The 17446-nt window shown below is 36.5% G+C and overlaps 1 protein-coding gene across 5 annotated transcripts in view; it reads left to right on the top strand.

Annotated features, from left to right (window-relative positions):
- EXOC1 (exocyst complex component 1) overlaps nt 1-10037 on the top strand; it is a 67969-nt gene extending 57932 nt beyond the window's left edge. For all 5 annotated transcript variants that reach the window (XM_036120766.2, XM_036120768.2, XM_078068677.1 and 2 more), the window contains 4 exons: nt 1919-2102; nt 4529-4728; nt 7985-8179; nt 9815-10037. In XM_036120766.2, coding sequence (XP_035976659.1) covers nt 1919-2102; nt 4529-4728; nt 7985-8179; nt 9815-9967 — 732 coding nt within the window. In that variant the 3' untranslated portion in view covers nt 9968-10037. The remainder of the gene's footprint in view (nt 1-1918; nt 2103-4528; nt 4729-7984; nt 8180-9814) is intronic.
- Nucleotides 10038-17446: the final 7409 nt, after the last annotated feature.

A 17446-nucleotide genomic window follows, 5' to 3' on the forward strand; every position in this document is an offset into this window, starting at 1 on the left:
CAGTCTGTCCCCTGAGGCTTTGAAGCCAGGCATTGCTGTCTCTAGCTAGGAAAGCCCTAGATGGCATCTTCTTCCAATAGAAGGCTGTTTTGTCTACACTGAAAATCTGTTGTTTAGTATGGCCACCTGTATGAATGATCTTAGCTGGATCTTCTGGGGAACTTGCTGCAGCTTCTCCATCAGCACCTGCTGCTTCACCTTGCACTTTATGTTATGGAGACGGCTTCTTTCCTTAAACCTCATGAACCAACAGAGGTTGGTAGCTTCACACTTCTGCACCTTCCTCACCTCTCTCAGCCTTCACAGAATAAGAGTTAGGGCCTTGCTCTGGATTAGGCTTTGGCTTAAGGGAATGTTGTGGCTGGTTTGATCTTCTATCCTGACCACTAAAACTTTCTCCGTATCAGCAGGAAGGCTATTCTGCTTTCTTACCGTTTGTGTGTTCACTGGAGTAGTACTTTTAATTTCCTTAAAAAAAAACTTTTCCTGTCCATTCCCAACTTGACTGTTTAGCACAAGAGGCCTAGCTTTCGGCCTGTCAGCTTTTCACATGCCTTCCTCACTAAACTTAATCATTTTTAGCTATTGATTTAAAGTGAGAGACGTGAGACCCTTCCTTTCACTTGAACACTTAATTGGCTGCATGTCAATATTGTGTCTCAGGGAATAAAACTGTGTCTGGACTTAAGGAGAGGGAGAGAGATGGGGGAATGGCTGGTTGATGGAGCAGTCAGAACACACACATTTATTGATTAAGTTTGCCATCTTATATGGGCATGGTTTGTGGCACCCCAAACGAAAGATCACTGATCACAGATCACCGTAACAAATATAAGAATAATGAAAAAGTTTGAAATATTGCCGAACAGTTACCACAGTGTGACACAGAGGCGTGAAATGAGCAAATGCTGTTGGAAAAATAGTACTGACAGACTTCCCAATACAGGGTTGCCACAGACCTTCGATTTGTTTAAAAAAAAAATGCAGTATCTGTGAAGTGCAATAAAGCAAAGTACAATAAAATGGGTATGCTGTGGCAGTAAAGATAGTCTCAAGTGGTTGACAGTATTCCACAGGACTTTCTAATAATAATGCCTATAGCCTACAAAGAATACTTTTCTAAGCCACATGTCCTAGGATTTTCAAGTTATGCCCCCAAAAGCATTTATGAAATTTTAGGTAGAAGTAAAAATGTCTAACAGTATTTGGCAGTGTAATTCTTATCTCGATCCTCTGAGAAGTACACAGAACCATAATTGAATTCATGGATCTTTTTGAACCCAAATATCTAGGTTTTGTCTATATGAGACATCCCTTTTGTACTTTGTCACCATCATACACAAGCACTTTGCTGAAATAAATAGAGAAAAAATGGGATAAGTAACTAATAGATACATGGCAAACTTATGTAGTGTAAATCCATTGTAGAAATGCCTGTTCTCCCTCTCTGTTCTCATATCCAGAAATGAAAGAACTGGTCTATCCAAACACAAATTTTAGGCTAATGAGAATTGGAAATGACTATGATTCTCAAACTTGGCCACATGGCCACCAACTAAAAATAACCTAGAGAAATCCTGTGCCTGCCCTGGTATCTACTCTGCCCCAAAATGAGCAATCACCTTATACTTATCTTTCATGAATGATAGAATTGTTTAGTGCTTGTTTTCACTTTGAACAAAAACTTGAGCTTCACAAAGTTTGATTGTATCTTGTTTTAAATAATATGTACTTTTTAATCTATAAAAGTAGTGTTTCTTGGTTATCCCTGTTGTATTAATCTGTAATTAGTAAACATCCAAAATGTTCTAGGTACTAAATTATGTCCTTCCCCTATAATATATACGTTTGCTTATGATTATATGTTGTTTCTAATGTGCTTGGCTATTTCTCTCCCTTGCTTTCTGCCTAACTGTAGAGTAACCAAATAAGGCAAATGGAAGAAGTAAAAATCTCAAAGAAGAGTAAAGTAGGAATTCTTCCATTTGTTGCTGAATTTGAAGAATTTGCTGGACTCGCAGAATCGATCTTTAAAAATGCTGAACGTCGTGGAGATCTAGATAAAGCATATACTAAACTTATCAGAGGAGTATTTGTTAATGGTAAGCTTTGTTATGTACTAAAGAATTTTTTGGTTGGTTGTTTTCACTATTTATGGTCACTTAAGTTGGGAGATAGATATGTTCATTATTTTCCATATTCTATAGTCTTATTTAAGTTTTCTGAAAGTAGGTATTTCTTGAACGTGAAAAAATAAGCAGTACGTAAAACCCATTCATATTCATCAGGAACCACTTCTATTTTAGTTCATATGGGATTATCACTATGCAAAATTGGAATTCCTTTTTTAATCACAAAAAAAACAACCTTTTTAAAAAATTTAAAAATGGGATTTTACATTTGCATTTTAGCAAGAGTCTTCGGGAGATGATAGGCAGTATAACATGAAGCAAATCAATTTACCTCTTTAGGCCTCAGTTTTCATATCTGTCACATAAGGTAGGGTAATGCTAAACTACTGTCTTCCTGTGGCAGATCCCACAATTAAGTTACAGAAACTGTATGATGTGCCATTTAACTTGAAATAAATGATCTGATTGCATATATTCAGGAACTTTAAAAGCTGAAACAATTGACAGGAAGTGGAATCATCTTACCAATTACATATGACATTTTCAGTGGAAGCATGTCTAGGGGAAAGATAGATAAATTACATGATTGAATGTTTGTATGGTAGATATTTCTTTTAAAATTCAAAGTAACTTTGGGGCGCCTAGGTGGCTCAGTTGATTAAGCATCCAACACTTGATCTCAGCTCAGCTCAGGTCTTCATCTCAGGGTCATGAGTTCAAACCCCAGGTTGGGCTCCACTCTGGGTATGGAGCCTAGTTAAAAAAAAAAAAAATTTAAATTCAAAGTAGCTTTGCTTTGTCTGACTGTAAAGTAATATATGCTCATTATACACCCCCAAAAATCAAAAAACAGATTTTAAAAATCAAGAAAAAACAAAAATAATTTGTAATTTCATCAGGAAAGATAACATTTAATTTTTATCTGTCCAAATTTTTCAGTATTTCTCCTTCATATATATGTGCATATTGTGTGTGTGTGTGTGTGTGTGTGTATGTGTGTGTGTGTGTGTTCTTGAATGTAAAAGTTTTTATCATACCTTACACTCTGTTTTGGAACATGCTACTCTATAAATTTTAATGCCTCTCCTTGTCAATTTATATTATAACTGTAATCATTTTTAATGATTGCGTAGTATTCCATGTATCATTATTTATTAAATCTCCTATTAATAGGCATTTAGTTTGTTTCCAGTTTTTTGCATATATTTTTGTATTCTTGTCCAATAGTTTCCTTGGGGTAAATTACTGGAAATGGAATTACGAGGTCAAAAGGTTTACATATATCTCAAGGCCTTTGCCAAACTGCCTTAGAGAAAGGTTATACCAGTTTAGTGTTCTGAGCACTTGGTGAAAGTTTTCATCACATCTCATTAATACTGAATATCAGTCTTTTTTCTTTTTTTTTTTTTTAAGAGAGAGAGAGAGAGTGAGAGCAAGAACACAAGCAGGGGGAGTGGGAGAGGGAGAAGCAGGCTTCCCACCGAGCAGGGAGCCTGATGTGGAGCTCAATCCCAGGACCCTGGGATCATGACCTGAGCCGAAGGCAGACACTTAATGACTGAGCCACCCAGGCGCCCCTGAATATCAGACTTTTTATTCTTTGTCAACTTAATAGACTTAAATTGATTTTATTTATGGAATTTTTTTTTTTTACTATGCAAGAGCTTTGAAATTTCATGTCAGATTTATCCATCTCTCCCTTTATGATTTTTGGACCATCTGTAAAAAAGTCATGCTATCACAAAATTATTTTGTTTAAAGATTTTATTTATTTATTTATTTATTTATTTATTTGACACAGAGAGAGAGAGAGCACAAGCAGGGGGAGCTGGAGGCAGAGGGAGAAGCAGGCTCCCTGCTGAGCAGGGAGCCCGGTGGGGGACTTGATCTCAGGACCCTGGGATCATGACCTGAGCCGAAGGCAGACGCTTAACCAACTGAGCCACCAAGGCATCCCAAAATTATTTTTTTAATTAGCTTTATTTTCCTTAGTACTTGTGATTATATTTGTTTGCTTTTTACATTTTTAAGTACTTGAGCGATTTAGAATTTGTTTGGCTGAAAATGGGAAATAGGAATCCAGATTTATTAGTGTATTCAAAAGGACCAGCTGGTTGTCCTAACACATTTTGAATAATTCATCATTTCCCCCACTGATTTGAAAAGCCACCTTTATTATATACTACATTTCCATATATATATGTATATATGACTATTTTAGAGTGATTTTTTTATTAGGGTTAGGTGGATATGAAGACCCTTCAGAATATCTTAAGTCCAGAAATGTGCTTACTTGTTAAACTTACAAATGAAAAAAATCACATAAATATTTTTATAGCTAAATATGGTAATACTCAGGTCAGGATGTTATTATGTTTTTTCTTTTTTTATTTTAGTGGAGAAAGTAGCAAATGAAAGCCAGAAAACCCCCAGGGATGTAGTTATGATGGAAAATTTTCACCATATTTTTGCAACACTTTCTCGTTTGAAAATCTCATGTCTAGAAACTGAAAAAAAAGAAGCCAAACAAAAATACACAGATCACCTTCAGTCTTATGTCATTTACTCTTTAGGGCAACCTCTGGAAAAACTAAATGTAAGTATATATTCATTCAGTAGTATTTTCCTGATTTTGAACCTCTATACATATATTTACATATGAAAAACATAAGACATTCATCCTAAGTTTGCTCATGTATTGATGCAAAGGATAATGAAGGAGGGACCCAGTTATCAAAGGTTCCAGTGTACTAAGATACTGGTAGATGCTCTGTATGTTCTTATTTTAATTGCTGTAAACAATGATGTGGGGTGAGGTAGTGTCAACCCATTTTACAGATGAAGAAACTGAAAGTAAATAAACTTGCTTGAAGTTACAGTAACTGGCAAGTAGCAAAGCTGGTTGATGAACGCTAGATTAGGCTTTTCCATTATGCCACACTCTCTTATTTCATACCTCACAAATGGCTGATCTTTAACCTTAGTTCAGATGAAGATTTCGAAAACTTTATCAAGATAAAAGGAAAACCAAAAATTGTTTTTTTCATTGCCTTTTTCTTTCCCTTCCTTTCCTGAACTGAGTCATTCCCCACAGCATATTTGATCATTAAAATTAAGAAAGGATGGTTTTGGGGCACCTGGGTGGCTCAGTCGGTTGAGCCTCTGACTCTTGGTATCAGCTCAGGTCATGATCTCAGGGGTTGTGAGGTCAAGCCTCTCATCAGGCTCTGCACTCAGCAGGAGTCTGCTTGAGGATTCTCTCCCTCTGCCCCTCCCTCCGCTTGCGTGCTGTCTAAATAAATAAATATATAAATATATTTTTTAAAAGATTTTATTTATCTATCTGCTGTCAACAACAAATACTTAAAATATATTTAATCAAGTACAGAACCAATTCCTTCTAAAACTTAAGAACAGATATTCCTTTAGGGTAAAAGGCCTGTCTTAGACCTAAATCCTATGTGATACTTAACTGCAACATCAGAGGCATTCCCTGTGAAATCAAATTTAAAGCAGAAACATTGCTACATCCTTTAATATTTAACATTGTTATGGAAGCTCTAGCCAATGCAATAAGACCTGAAACATAAATAAAAGATATAGAAAGAAGAGTTAACGGGGCACCAGGGTGGCTCAGTCAGTTAAGCATCTGACTCTTGATTTCAGCTCAGGTCATGAGCTCAGGGTAATGAGCTCAAGTGCCCACATCAGGTTCTATGCTGAGAGTAGAGCCTACTTAAGATTCTCTCTCCCTCTCACCCTCCCCACCCTGCTCACATGCACTCTCTCCCTCTCTCTCTCTAAAGAAAAAGAGAGTCAAGATTATAATTACCTGTATATAATACATTGAAATTACTGATCCATGAAAATGTAGCAGGATTCAAAATAAATATATAAAAAAACAATTTATTTTCTGTGTGTCATAATCAATTAAAAGTTTATGTAGAAACAAAAATTTAAAAGCACCAGGAATAGACTTGTCAAAACAATTATTAGCAAAAACATAGTAATAATAATAATAATTTAATGAAGAACAAACAAATAGTAATTGCCAAGAAAATTTTAGAGAAAAATAATGAGAGGGGGATTGGCTTTTCAGTATTAGATCATATTGTATAGTGCTCAAATACAGGCATGCCAATCAATAAAACTACATATTTAAAAAACAAATATATTTCAAAGACAACCTGAGATGAATATTTATAACAATCCAGTAGTCAGTAATATAAAATATAAAATACCTTTTTAAAATCAATAAGAAAAGCAGTAGGATCCCAATGTATAAATGGGCAAGGGTTCTGAATATACTGTGAAACATATGAAAGCAGATTAACTTCATTTATAGCCAAAGAATTGTGAAATAAAAAAACAAATCTTTTTCACTCATCAAAATGCAATGATTTCTTTAAGTTGTGATAATGCTGATGATAATATGGTAAATAGCAGTCTCATGTACTCTTAACAGAAATATAAATTGATTGAACTTTCCTGGGAAGCAATTTATGTGTATGAAGAATCTTCAGAATACTTACCATTATTCTCCTCAGCTGAGGAATTGTAGTCATAGAAATTTGTGCTGAAAAGTAATCAGTAATATGGGTAAATAGTTATGTATGAAAGATACTTGTGACAGTTGTGTTTATAATAAATTTCTTTTAATCTGAGTAGATTTTATCAACTTTAAAAAAAAAGTGAAAAATGTTAAATATCCAATACTGGAGGAATGAATGTATAAATTATAGTTCAGTCATTAGATGGAATATTATGCAGCCATTAAAATTTATACTTTGGAAAAAAATATAAATATTACGTAGAAAATACAGCATGCAATATTATAATCTCACTTATGTACTCACATCAAAAGACGAGAAGGATGGGCACCTGGCTGGCTCAGTCAGTGGAGCATATAACTCTTGATCTCAGGGTTGTGAGTTCAAGCCCCGCTTTGGGTGTAGAGACTACTTAAAAAATAGAATCTTTAAAAAAAAAAAAGACTAGAAGGAAATCTAAAATGTTAACACTGGTTATCTCTGAGTAGTGGAATAATAGCTGATTGTTATTTTATCCTTCATACTTTTATATATTTTCTACAGTTTTACACAGTGAATAAATTTCACTGTTTTATAAGTAGGGTTTTTTAAATTTGATAATAAAAGCAGTGCTTAGCCATTATTAATTTTTTTTTACATTTTTATTTTTATTTATTTTAGTTTTTTTTTTTCTTTTTGTAGTTTCAAGTTTTTATTTAAATTCCAGTTAACATACAGTGTAATATTAGTTTCAGGTATAGAATTTAGTGATGCATTACTTACATACAACACCCAGTGTTTATCACAGCAAATGCCCTCCTTAATACCCATCACCCCTTGAGCCCATCCCCCCACGCACCTCCCTTCCAGCAACCCTCTGTGTTCTTTGTAATTAAGAGTCTCTTATGGTGGGGCACCTGCGCAGCTCAGTCGGTTAGGCATCTGATTTTGGCTCAGGTCACGATCCTGGGACCCTGGGATCAAGCCCCACATTGTACCCCCTGCTCAGTGGGGAGCCTGCTTCTCGCTCTCCCTCTGCCTGCTACTCCCCCTGCTTGTGTGCTCTCTCTCTCGCTCTCTGTCAAATAAATAAAATCTTTAAAAAAAAAAAGTCTCTTATGGTTTGCCTCTCTTTTCGCCCCCTCTGTTCATTTCTTAAATTCCACAGGAGTGAAATTATATGGTATTTATGTCTTTCTCTGACTTATTTCGCTTGGCATAATACTCTCTAGCTTCATCCACATTGTTGCAATGGCAAGATTTCTTTTTTTGATGACTGCATAATTGTATATGTATTCCACATGTTTTTTCATTTCCTTGAAGCATTTCTTTGAAGGCGTTGAAGCTCGAGTAGCACAGGGTATAAGAGAGGAGGAAGTAAGCTATCAACTTGCATTTAACAAACAAGAACTTCGTAAAGTCATTAAAGAGTATCCTGGAAAGGAAGTGAAAAAAGGTCTAGATAACCTCTACAAGAAGGTTGATAAACATTTATGTGAAGAGGAAAACTTACTTCAGGTATGCTTCGTTCTGTTAACCATCCTAGATTGCACATCTTAAAATGTTTTGCTTTTCTCCAAACGAGTCCTCTAGAAAGGCTACAGATTTTCTAATTTTAGTGCAGGAGGAAATTTCCATAAAGTGCCATAAAATACAGACCAGACTAATGAGTTGTGAGGAAGAAAGGAATAATATTTATAATATGTTTATATGGCTATTCCTATTTATTTTATATTTCTACTATATTGTTTTGAGGCATTTGTTTTTCTTTTGTTTGGGGGTGGGGCAGAGTTTTTTTAGGCTTTTTGTTTGTTTTTTAGATTTGAGGGGAGTAACTAAATGGAATAGAGTATAGTACAGTGGAGTAATTCTGAGCATGGGAGCCAGAGTTAGAAATGGGTTCATAATCTGGCTCAAGATTAAGCTGCATGACTTTGGGCAAGTCACTTAACCTCTCTGAGCCTCAGCTTTCTTATTTGAGAAGTGGAAATAATACCTCTGTCATAGAGTGGACACTACTAGTATTGTCATTGCCATTTTATAGGTAAGAAAATCAGAGCTTAGAGAGGTGGAGGAACATGACCAAGATCCCACAGTGAATGGATGGTAGAGCCAGATTTAAACCCCAAATTGGGCCATTTTTCTTTATGAACCATACTGAAAGGCCCAGAGATGAAGGAGAATAATTGACTTCAACATCATCAAAGCCTTTATTGCATTTGTGTTTGCCTCTGAAAGTCAGATAGTTACAGATAAAGTGAGAGGAGTTGCAGGTGAAAGAAACACCATGAGCTAAAAGATGTAAAGCAAAAAGTGTAATACTGTTTAGTACGTAGACTTAAGGTGACAGGAATTTAGGATTTATGAGATTAAGAGTTTACAAGGAAAAATGCTGGAAGAATACATTCCCTTATCTGTTGGGTAGTGATGACGGTCATAGCACCCACCCTCACCAGGTAGTCATGAGACTTAAATAGAATAATACATATGTAAAGTACTTTGTACTGTGCTGAGACAGAGTAAGCGTCAATAAATGTCACCTGTTAGTATTAGCTAATATGTCAGTGTATATATCAGATTCTGCCTTGATAGTTATCTACATAGTAGTTTCCACTGCTAAACCATAAATCACTGGATTATATATAATCTGTCTCATTTTAGTATCCCTTATGGCATCAAGCAATGTTTTGTATCATCAATTTTAGATAAATGTTTAAACTTTCATCTGGAATGAAATTTAAGCAGTAAGTGTTGCATTTCATCTAATTACTAGTCTTAGTTCCATGTATAATTGTGCATATACACATCTCTATTGGATATTGTAGTAGCTATAATAATAGCTAAAATGTAATGAGTGCATACCGTGTCAAACACTGTTCTAAGCACTTTATATACATGCACTCATTTAATCCTCACAAGAAACTTATGAGGAAGGTGTTATTGTTACTACCCTGTTTACAGATGAGGAACTTGAGGCCTAGAGCAGTGATGTAACATACTCAAGGTCACATATCTTGTAAGTAGAAGGAGCAAAGATGCATGTTCTTAACCATTACACTCTGCTAAAATCTTAGAATATATCTTGACATTATTTCTACGTACTTGATTATATATTTCCTTTCATAATGACTTGTATCTTCATTTTTATAATAGGTGGTGTGGCACTCTATGCAAGATGAATTTATACGCCAATACAAGCACTTTGAAGGTTTGATAGCTCGCTGTTATCCTGGGTCTGGTGTTACAATGGAATTCACTATTCAGGACATTCTAGATTATTGTTCCAGCATTGCACAGTCCCACTAAAAAAGAAGAGATAAATGAAAGAAGTGTCTACTATTTTATTTATATATATATATGGGAAAAGAAAAACAAAGATTTAGGTGCTAGGGAGCCCCTGTTGCTTTACGTCAACAGACTGGGTAGGAGGAATGGTTATATACAACTTGCCTTATCTGTGTGATTAATAACACGAGACCTACCTGTTGCAGGTGGTCACTTGGCCATATGTGCTAACAGAGGCATGTGAAAGGACGAACAGCAAATTAAGTGTCCCAGAAAGTGACAAAACCATACTTCTGACAAGTTTATTTAATCCATTGTGGTAGAAAAGGTACAACTCCAATAAATGTATCATTAAATGTTTAAAAATTAAAAAAACTTCTGAAAGAAGAAAAGATACATGAAAAAAGCACTCTGAGTACACCAGACATTATTCAAAATTATCAAGTAACTGTTTTGAGAACCCAGACTTAGAACTTTATGTATTATTAAATGTCAGATAAATGGGTAATACCATACTACAAATATTCAAGAGCAAAAGTACCAATTTATGTAGCAGTTTTATTTGCCCAATAGGTTGTGTACTAACTTAAAACATTTCTCTCATCACAAAATGCCGTTAGCATTTTTCTGTGACTGAACAGAAAGTTTTCTTTTATTGCCTACTTTCTTGTATTTGTCAGTGGTTGTCCTGTGTGTAAGGCATCGGGAGTTCTTCAGTTTTCACTAATTCACTATTGCCTACAAATCATGGAACTACTAAAATAATTGTACAGAATTTTTTTCCCCTCTGTCTAACTAATGTGTATATGGATTAAGGGATCTTGTGATGTTCAGTTGTAAACTTAGATTCTGAGAATTATGTGACTCTGTGTGGCAGTGAATATGAAATAAAGAAATTTTCAAAAAAATTTTTTTCAGAAAAGTTAGAATTTGATATTCTTAGATCTGTTCTATGCTATTTTTTTATAAAAGCAAATTCTTACAAAATCAGTATACAAAAATTAATTACATGTTCATTTACCACAAAACACTTAAAAGTGTAGTAAGAAAAATAATAATAGCATCAAAAATATTTAGTATTTAGGACTAAATCTCACAGAACACTGTACTATGGACTGAATTGTGCCTTCTCAAAATTCATACGTGGAACCCCTAACCCCCCCCCCAACAGTGTGACTGTATTAGAGAGAAGGCCTTTAAGGGGGTGATTAAGGTTAAGTGAGGTGATAAGGATAGAGCTGTGATCCAACAGAACTGGTGCTCTTCTAAGAAGACACCAGAGCTCTTTGTCTGCCATGTGAGGACACAGCAAAAAGGCAGCCATTTGCAGACCAGAAAGAGAGCTCACTAGAATCCAGCCATGTGGCACCCTGATCTTGGACTTCCAGCCTCCAAAACTGAGAAAATAAATTTCTGTTAGCTAGCCCACTCAATCTATGATATTTTGTTATGGCAGCCTGAGCTAAAAATACAAGATGTATAAGACCTTTAGGAAGAAAATTATAAAACTATTGAAAGATAATAAAGAAGGTCTAAATAAGTGGAAGACTACTTCATGCGCCCAGATAAGAACACGTAACAGTAGAAATGACAGTTATTCTCAAATTTAAAGATTCAGTACAGATTTCCAATTTCCAGTCCTATCCATAAGAAACTTAAGTCACCTCTCAATTCTAACAAGTGAAAAGCTGAACAAACTGAAAAATCAACTCTTCTTAGATCTGTAAGAGCAATGAGGTCACAGGGCAAACGACTGCCACAATCAGAGAGACCCAACAGGAGAATACAGAGAATAATGACTTACTGGACCAGAAACCCCCAAGCTGAAACATCCTCAGGAACCAGTGTCCAGGTAGGGAAAACTGAACTGTAATTGACAAATTGACAAATGGCTTGAGGCTGAGAGTTAAGTCTGAGAAATAACTCCTAGTCATTGGGAGTCCCTCGAATATTTGTGAGTTTTACCTCCTGTAGTTCTACCAGTGAACGTCAGAGAAAAATCCCCTTGTGCTTCTGGCAGGGAGATGAAGAAAGGATCCATTTGGAAATATGGCAGAGTATTCTGCTCCTGACAAATTGTGTTCTCAGGAGAAACATATTTAACCAGAGCTTAAGTGACCTAGGAGAAGGGAAGTACCCAGCTCCAGCTGGCTCTAGCCTTACACATGGAGGAAGAGAAATACCCAACTTCAGTCCATTCTATGTCATCTTTTCCCACATAAAGGGGGGAAGGAGGACTGAAAAACATAGGTAAAGTTGTGCCTGGAGGTACAGGCTCAGTAAAAGACCTATTCATAGGACTATATAACAGTTCCTCTCCCCCAACACCCCACCCCCACATTACTAATGGCCTATTTACAGCAGTTCCTTTTACCTAGCACATCACATCTGGCTATCAAGGAAAAAAATTACAAGACATATTAAAAGCAAAAAAACAATTTAAAGGGACAAGCATCAGAGCAAGACTCAGATATGACAGGGTTTGGGGAATTATCAGAGCAGCAGTTTAAAATAACTATAATTAATATGGTCAGTGCTCTAATGGATAAAGTAGAACACATGCAAGAACAGATGGGCAACGTAAGCAGAGACAGAAATTCTTTAAAGAAAACCCAAAGGAAATCATAGTGATCAAAGCACTGTAACAGAAATGAAGAATGCCCTTGATGAGCTGCTTAGTAGATTGGACACAGCCAAGGAAGGAATCTGAGCTCGAGGATATCTCAAAAGAAAACTCCAAAACCAAAAAGTAAAGAGAACAAAGACTAGAAGGGGAAAAAAACAAAAAACAACAGAATATCTAAGGCCTGGGACAACTACAAAAGGTATAACATGCATGTAATGGGAATACCAGGAGAAGAGAGAAAGGAACAGAAGAAATATTTGAAAAAAATAATGATTGAGAAATTCCCTGAGTTTGTGTCCAACACCAAACCACAGATCCAGGAAGTTGTTCCAAAAAACAAGCGGAATGAATGCCCGAAAAACTACACCTACACGTATCATTTTCAAGCCTCAGAAAATGAAAGGTTAAAAAAAAATCCTGAAAGAAGCCAGAGTAAAAAAAAGTCTTCACTTCTAGAAGAACAAGGATAAGAATTACATTCAACTTCTCAGAAACCAGTCAAGCAAGAAGAGAGTGGAGTGAAATATTTAAATTATTGAGAGAAAAAAAAACCCACCCACCTAGAATTCTATACCCTGTGAAATTATCCTTCAAAAGTGAGGACAGATAAAGTTTCTCAGATGAGCAAAAATTGAGGGAATTTGTTGCCAGTAGACTTGCCTTAAAACAAATATTAAAAGAACTTATTGGGGTGCCTGGGTGGCTCAGTGAGATAAGCGTCCAACTCTTGATTTCAGCTCAGGTCATGATCTCGGGGTCATGAGATTTGAGCCCCAAGTTGGGCTCTGCACTCAGCAGGGCGTCTGTTTGAGATTCTCTCCCTCTGCCCCTCCCCCCCACTCATGTGCTCACTCTCTGTCACTCTCTCTCAGATAAATAAATCTTAAAAAAAAAAAAAAACTTTGAAGAGAGGGAAAAATAAAATGAGATGAAACCAGAGAGGGAGACAAACCATAAGAAACTCTTAATCATAGGAAACAAACTGAAGGTTGCTGGATGGGAGAGAGGTGGGGGGATGGGGTAATTGGGTGATGGACATGAAGGAGAGTACATGATATAATGAGTACTGGGTATTACATAAGACTGATGAATCACAGACCTCTACCTCTGAAACCAACAATACATTATATGTTAATTAATTGAATTTAAGGGAAAAAAAAAAGCTTTTTTAGAAGGAAAATGATAGTGAAAATGAGTGAATTTTAGCTACATACAACATTGTAGATAAGTACCAGGAAAATAATGTCGGATGAAAAAAAATCACAGAAGAATGCATACAATATGATTATATTAATATAAAATTCAAAAACCTTCAAAATTAAACACTATGTTGTTTAGAGTCACAAATATGGTAAAACTAAGGAAAAGCAAGGGAATGATGGCAAAATTCTGGAGAGGTGATTAAGGGGCAGGAAGGGAAGGGTTGGTATCTCTCAGGTACACATAGGATTTTTTTTTTAAGATTTTATTTATTTATTTGAGAGAGAGAGCAGGGGGAGCAGCAGGGCAGAGGGAGAAGCAGGCTCCCCGCTGAGGAGGGAGCCCGATGTGGCACTCAATCCCAGGACCCCAAGATCATGACCTGAGCCGAAGGCAGACGCTTAACCGACTGAGCCACCCAGGCGCCCCCAGATACACATATGATTTTATTTTTTTTAATTTATTTTTTTTAATTTTATTATGTTATGTTAGTCACCATACAATACATCATTAGTTTTTGATGTAGTGATCCACGATCCATTGTTTTACACATATGATTTTAAAGGCATATTATAATATTCTTAAACTGGGCAGTGGGCACATGGATTTTATTGTATCATGATTCTTTATCCCTTACATATACCTTATAAATCTTATTTTATATCAGTTCAACATTTAACTTAAAAACACTAAATCAGGGGCACCTGGGTGGCTCAGTTGGTTAAGCAACTGCCTTCGGCTCAGGTCATGATCCCAGGGTCCTGGGATCGAGCCCCGCATTGGGCTCCCTGCTCAGCAGGAAGCCTGCTTCTCCCTCTCCCTCTACCTGCTGCTCCCCCTGCTTGTGAGCTCGCTCTCTCTGTCAAATAAATAAATAAATCTTTAAAAAAAAAAAACACTAAATCAGATTTGTATGTGTGCATTTTTATTGATATACAATAAAACCTGAACATTTAGAGGTAACAATCTGGCACCAAAAGAAATTCATTGACTTGATCAAGGTCCAAGCCAAGTATTAACAGAGCTGATACTCCACATGACACTGAACTCCCTCTCCAAGTGCTGGCCTTTCTTTTTCTCTAGGATAACAGGAATGATACAAATACACATTACATCCAAGGACCAAACACTGTCTAGTATCTCCACTAACAGGCAAAAGCAATGGATGACTCTCGCCAGCCACAGTTTTCTGGACCCTTATACTGCTGTTTGCTAGAAGGGAACACTGAACTTCTAAACAAAATGCTGAAAATGATAATTTAAAGAATAACTGTAGGTTAAAAAGTACTGAGAAAGTAAAAATAGCTTTACCGGGTTGAATATGTAATAGACTGGTGTCAAAGGAGTAAGATTATGAATCCTCATAGTTCATGTGCTTTGGGATCCTCTGCATCTGTGCTTTTCAAACTTTAATGTACATATGAAACAAATGGGGATCTTGTGAAATGCAGATTCTGATTCAAAAGGTTTTGTGTGGTCCAAGATTCTGCATTTCTTTTTTTTCCTTCAAATTTTATTTAAATTCTAGTTAATTAACATATAGTGTAATCCTGGTTTCAGGAGTAGAATTTAGTGATTCATCGCTAACACCCACTGCTCATCACAACAAGATTCTGCATTTCTGACAAGATCCCAAGTAACATCAACGCTGATGCTCTAAAGGCCACAGTTTGAACTACTAAGCTTTACGATGTAGAGTTATATCATGGCTACCTCTGAACAAATCAGGATTACTTGTGCTTTTCTTCCTGGGGAGACAGCTGACCATAAATGCCATGGTTTTAAGAGTTCTGTTTGTTAAATTTAGTGGCACTGTGCCATAATGTTCACTCACCTAAATTTCTAGGTGAGTACAGTACTGAGTGCATTTAGGACTAATTCGTGTTTTCAAGAGGATGGAGGAGCAGTCAAAAGGCAGTGGAGTAGACAGAAAGAGGGGAGAGAAATATGAAAAAGGTGGGGAAGGCACATACTAAGAGGCAATGGAGAATACAGCAAGCAAGACAAAGCAACCATCCATCTATAAGCAAATTGCTTGTCCAACAATCTTAAGAAAACAGCTTCTCTGAGCTCAACATCTCAATTAATTTCACTTGTCTATGGAAGATGGTGGGTCTTTCTAGAAGTTAAGTATTTGCCTAGTTGGCTAGAAGAAAGGTAGTGGAGAAGCAATTAAGAAATTGAAGGGATGTGCCCTAATCTGAATTTTATACTTGTCTCCATTTAATTCTGAACAGCCTTTCCTGATCTTCTTTAATTTAAATTACATTGCCCTATAATTCTCTGAGAAGAGCCTATTCTCTTCATGGCACTTATTGTAATTTGAAATATATTTGTCTTTTTACTTCTTGGTATCTTGTCTCCTCTACTTAGACTGCAAGCTTTATGACTCGGATCAAGACCGTTTTGTTTACGAGTATCCGTCTACCACATGTAAGTACTTAAGAAATATTGAGTTTAAAAAGTGAAAAGTGAATAGGTAAAGCCTGAATTGTTAATTCACAGAGGGAGGAAACCGTCACTCCTATTTCTTTACTATTCTCTTCAATATAGACAGCACAACCAATCTTCTGAAATACAAGTTCCATTAGGGCAGAGTCTCTACCTACTTGGTTCACTGATTGAGCTCAATGCCTAATTGGCTGCCTCGCCTTAAGTGCTCACTAACTAGATGTTGAAGACTAATACTCATTCTAGGTACTGAGTGAAGGAATTATTATAAGGAAACTGACCCGCAAGATAAAGAAAAATTGTGCTCTGCTCACCATTTAACTTTATACACATAGGGTCTTGCAAATATAATAATATAAATTCAACACATGCTTGATGAATTGAATTCATGGAGGACCTGTTAAAAAAACTGAACCAAGTAAATTTGGAGATCTATTTAGCTTTATTAAATGATTCATGAATCAGGGGCACCTGGGTGGCTCAGTCGTTAAGCGTCTGCCTTCAGCTCAGGTCATGATCCCAGGGTCCTGGGATCGAGCTCCGCATTGGGCTCCCTACTCAGCGGGAAGCCTGCTTCTCCCTCTCCCACTCCTCCTGCTTGTGTTCCTTCTCTCACTGTGTCTCTGTCAAATTAATAAATAAAATCTTTAAAAAAATAATAAATAAATGATTCATGAATCAGGCAGAATCCTATCTAGCAAGTGGCGGGGGGGAGGGGGGTCTGGCGCTCCAAAGGGCTACAGAAAGGGAAAGGTTTTTAAAGGCAGGACAAGGATGTCAGGATTGGGGGGGGGGAAGGATTATTTCATGTGAGGTCACTTTCATTTGGGGACAAAAGAGTTTTAGTAGATGGATTACCTCATCTCCCTTTGGGTGATGAGGAGGGTCTATGTGACAGATTCCTTATTAATGCTGACCAGAAAATTCCTGGCTGGTTAAAGGTTATATTCCTGGTGCAGAGGGGCGGGGCGGGGGGGGAGTGTTAAAACTGAAGTTAGGTTAGATATTAAGTCTTGGTTTGCTGATGTGGCTTAGGTGACACCATTTGGGGCCTGTGGTTTTCTTTTTAACAACCTAAATGAACGATACCTTCTATAGAATTCAGATATGCTCTCTTTAGGAGGGTTTTCTAGACCTACTTCTGTAAATTCCTCAGATAGCCACTGTGGGCTGTGGGGCCTTTCTACATTTTCTTGCTAACAGAACTCTACTTTTTACAGGAT

The sequence above is a fragment of the Halichoerus grypus genome, chromosome 3, assembly GCF_964656455.1.
Source record: "Halichoerus grypus chromosome 3, mHalGry1.hap1.1, whole genome shotgun sequence".
NCBI classification, from domain to species: Eukaryota; Metazoa; Chordata; class Mammalia; order Carnivora; family Phocidae; genus Halichoerus; species Halichoerus grypus.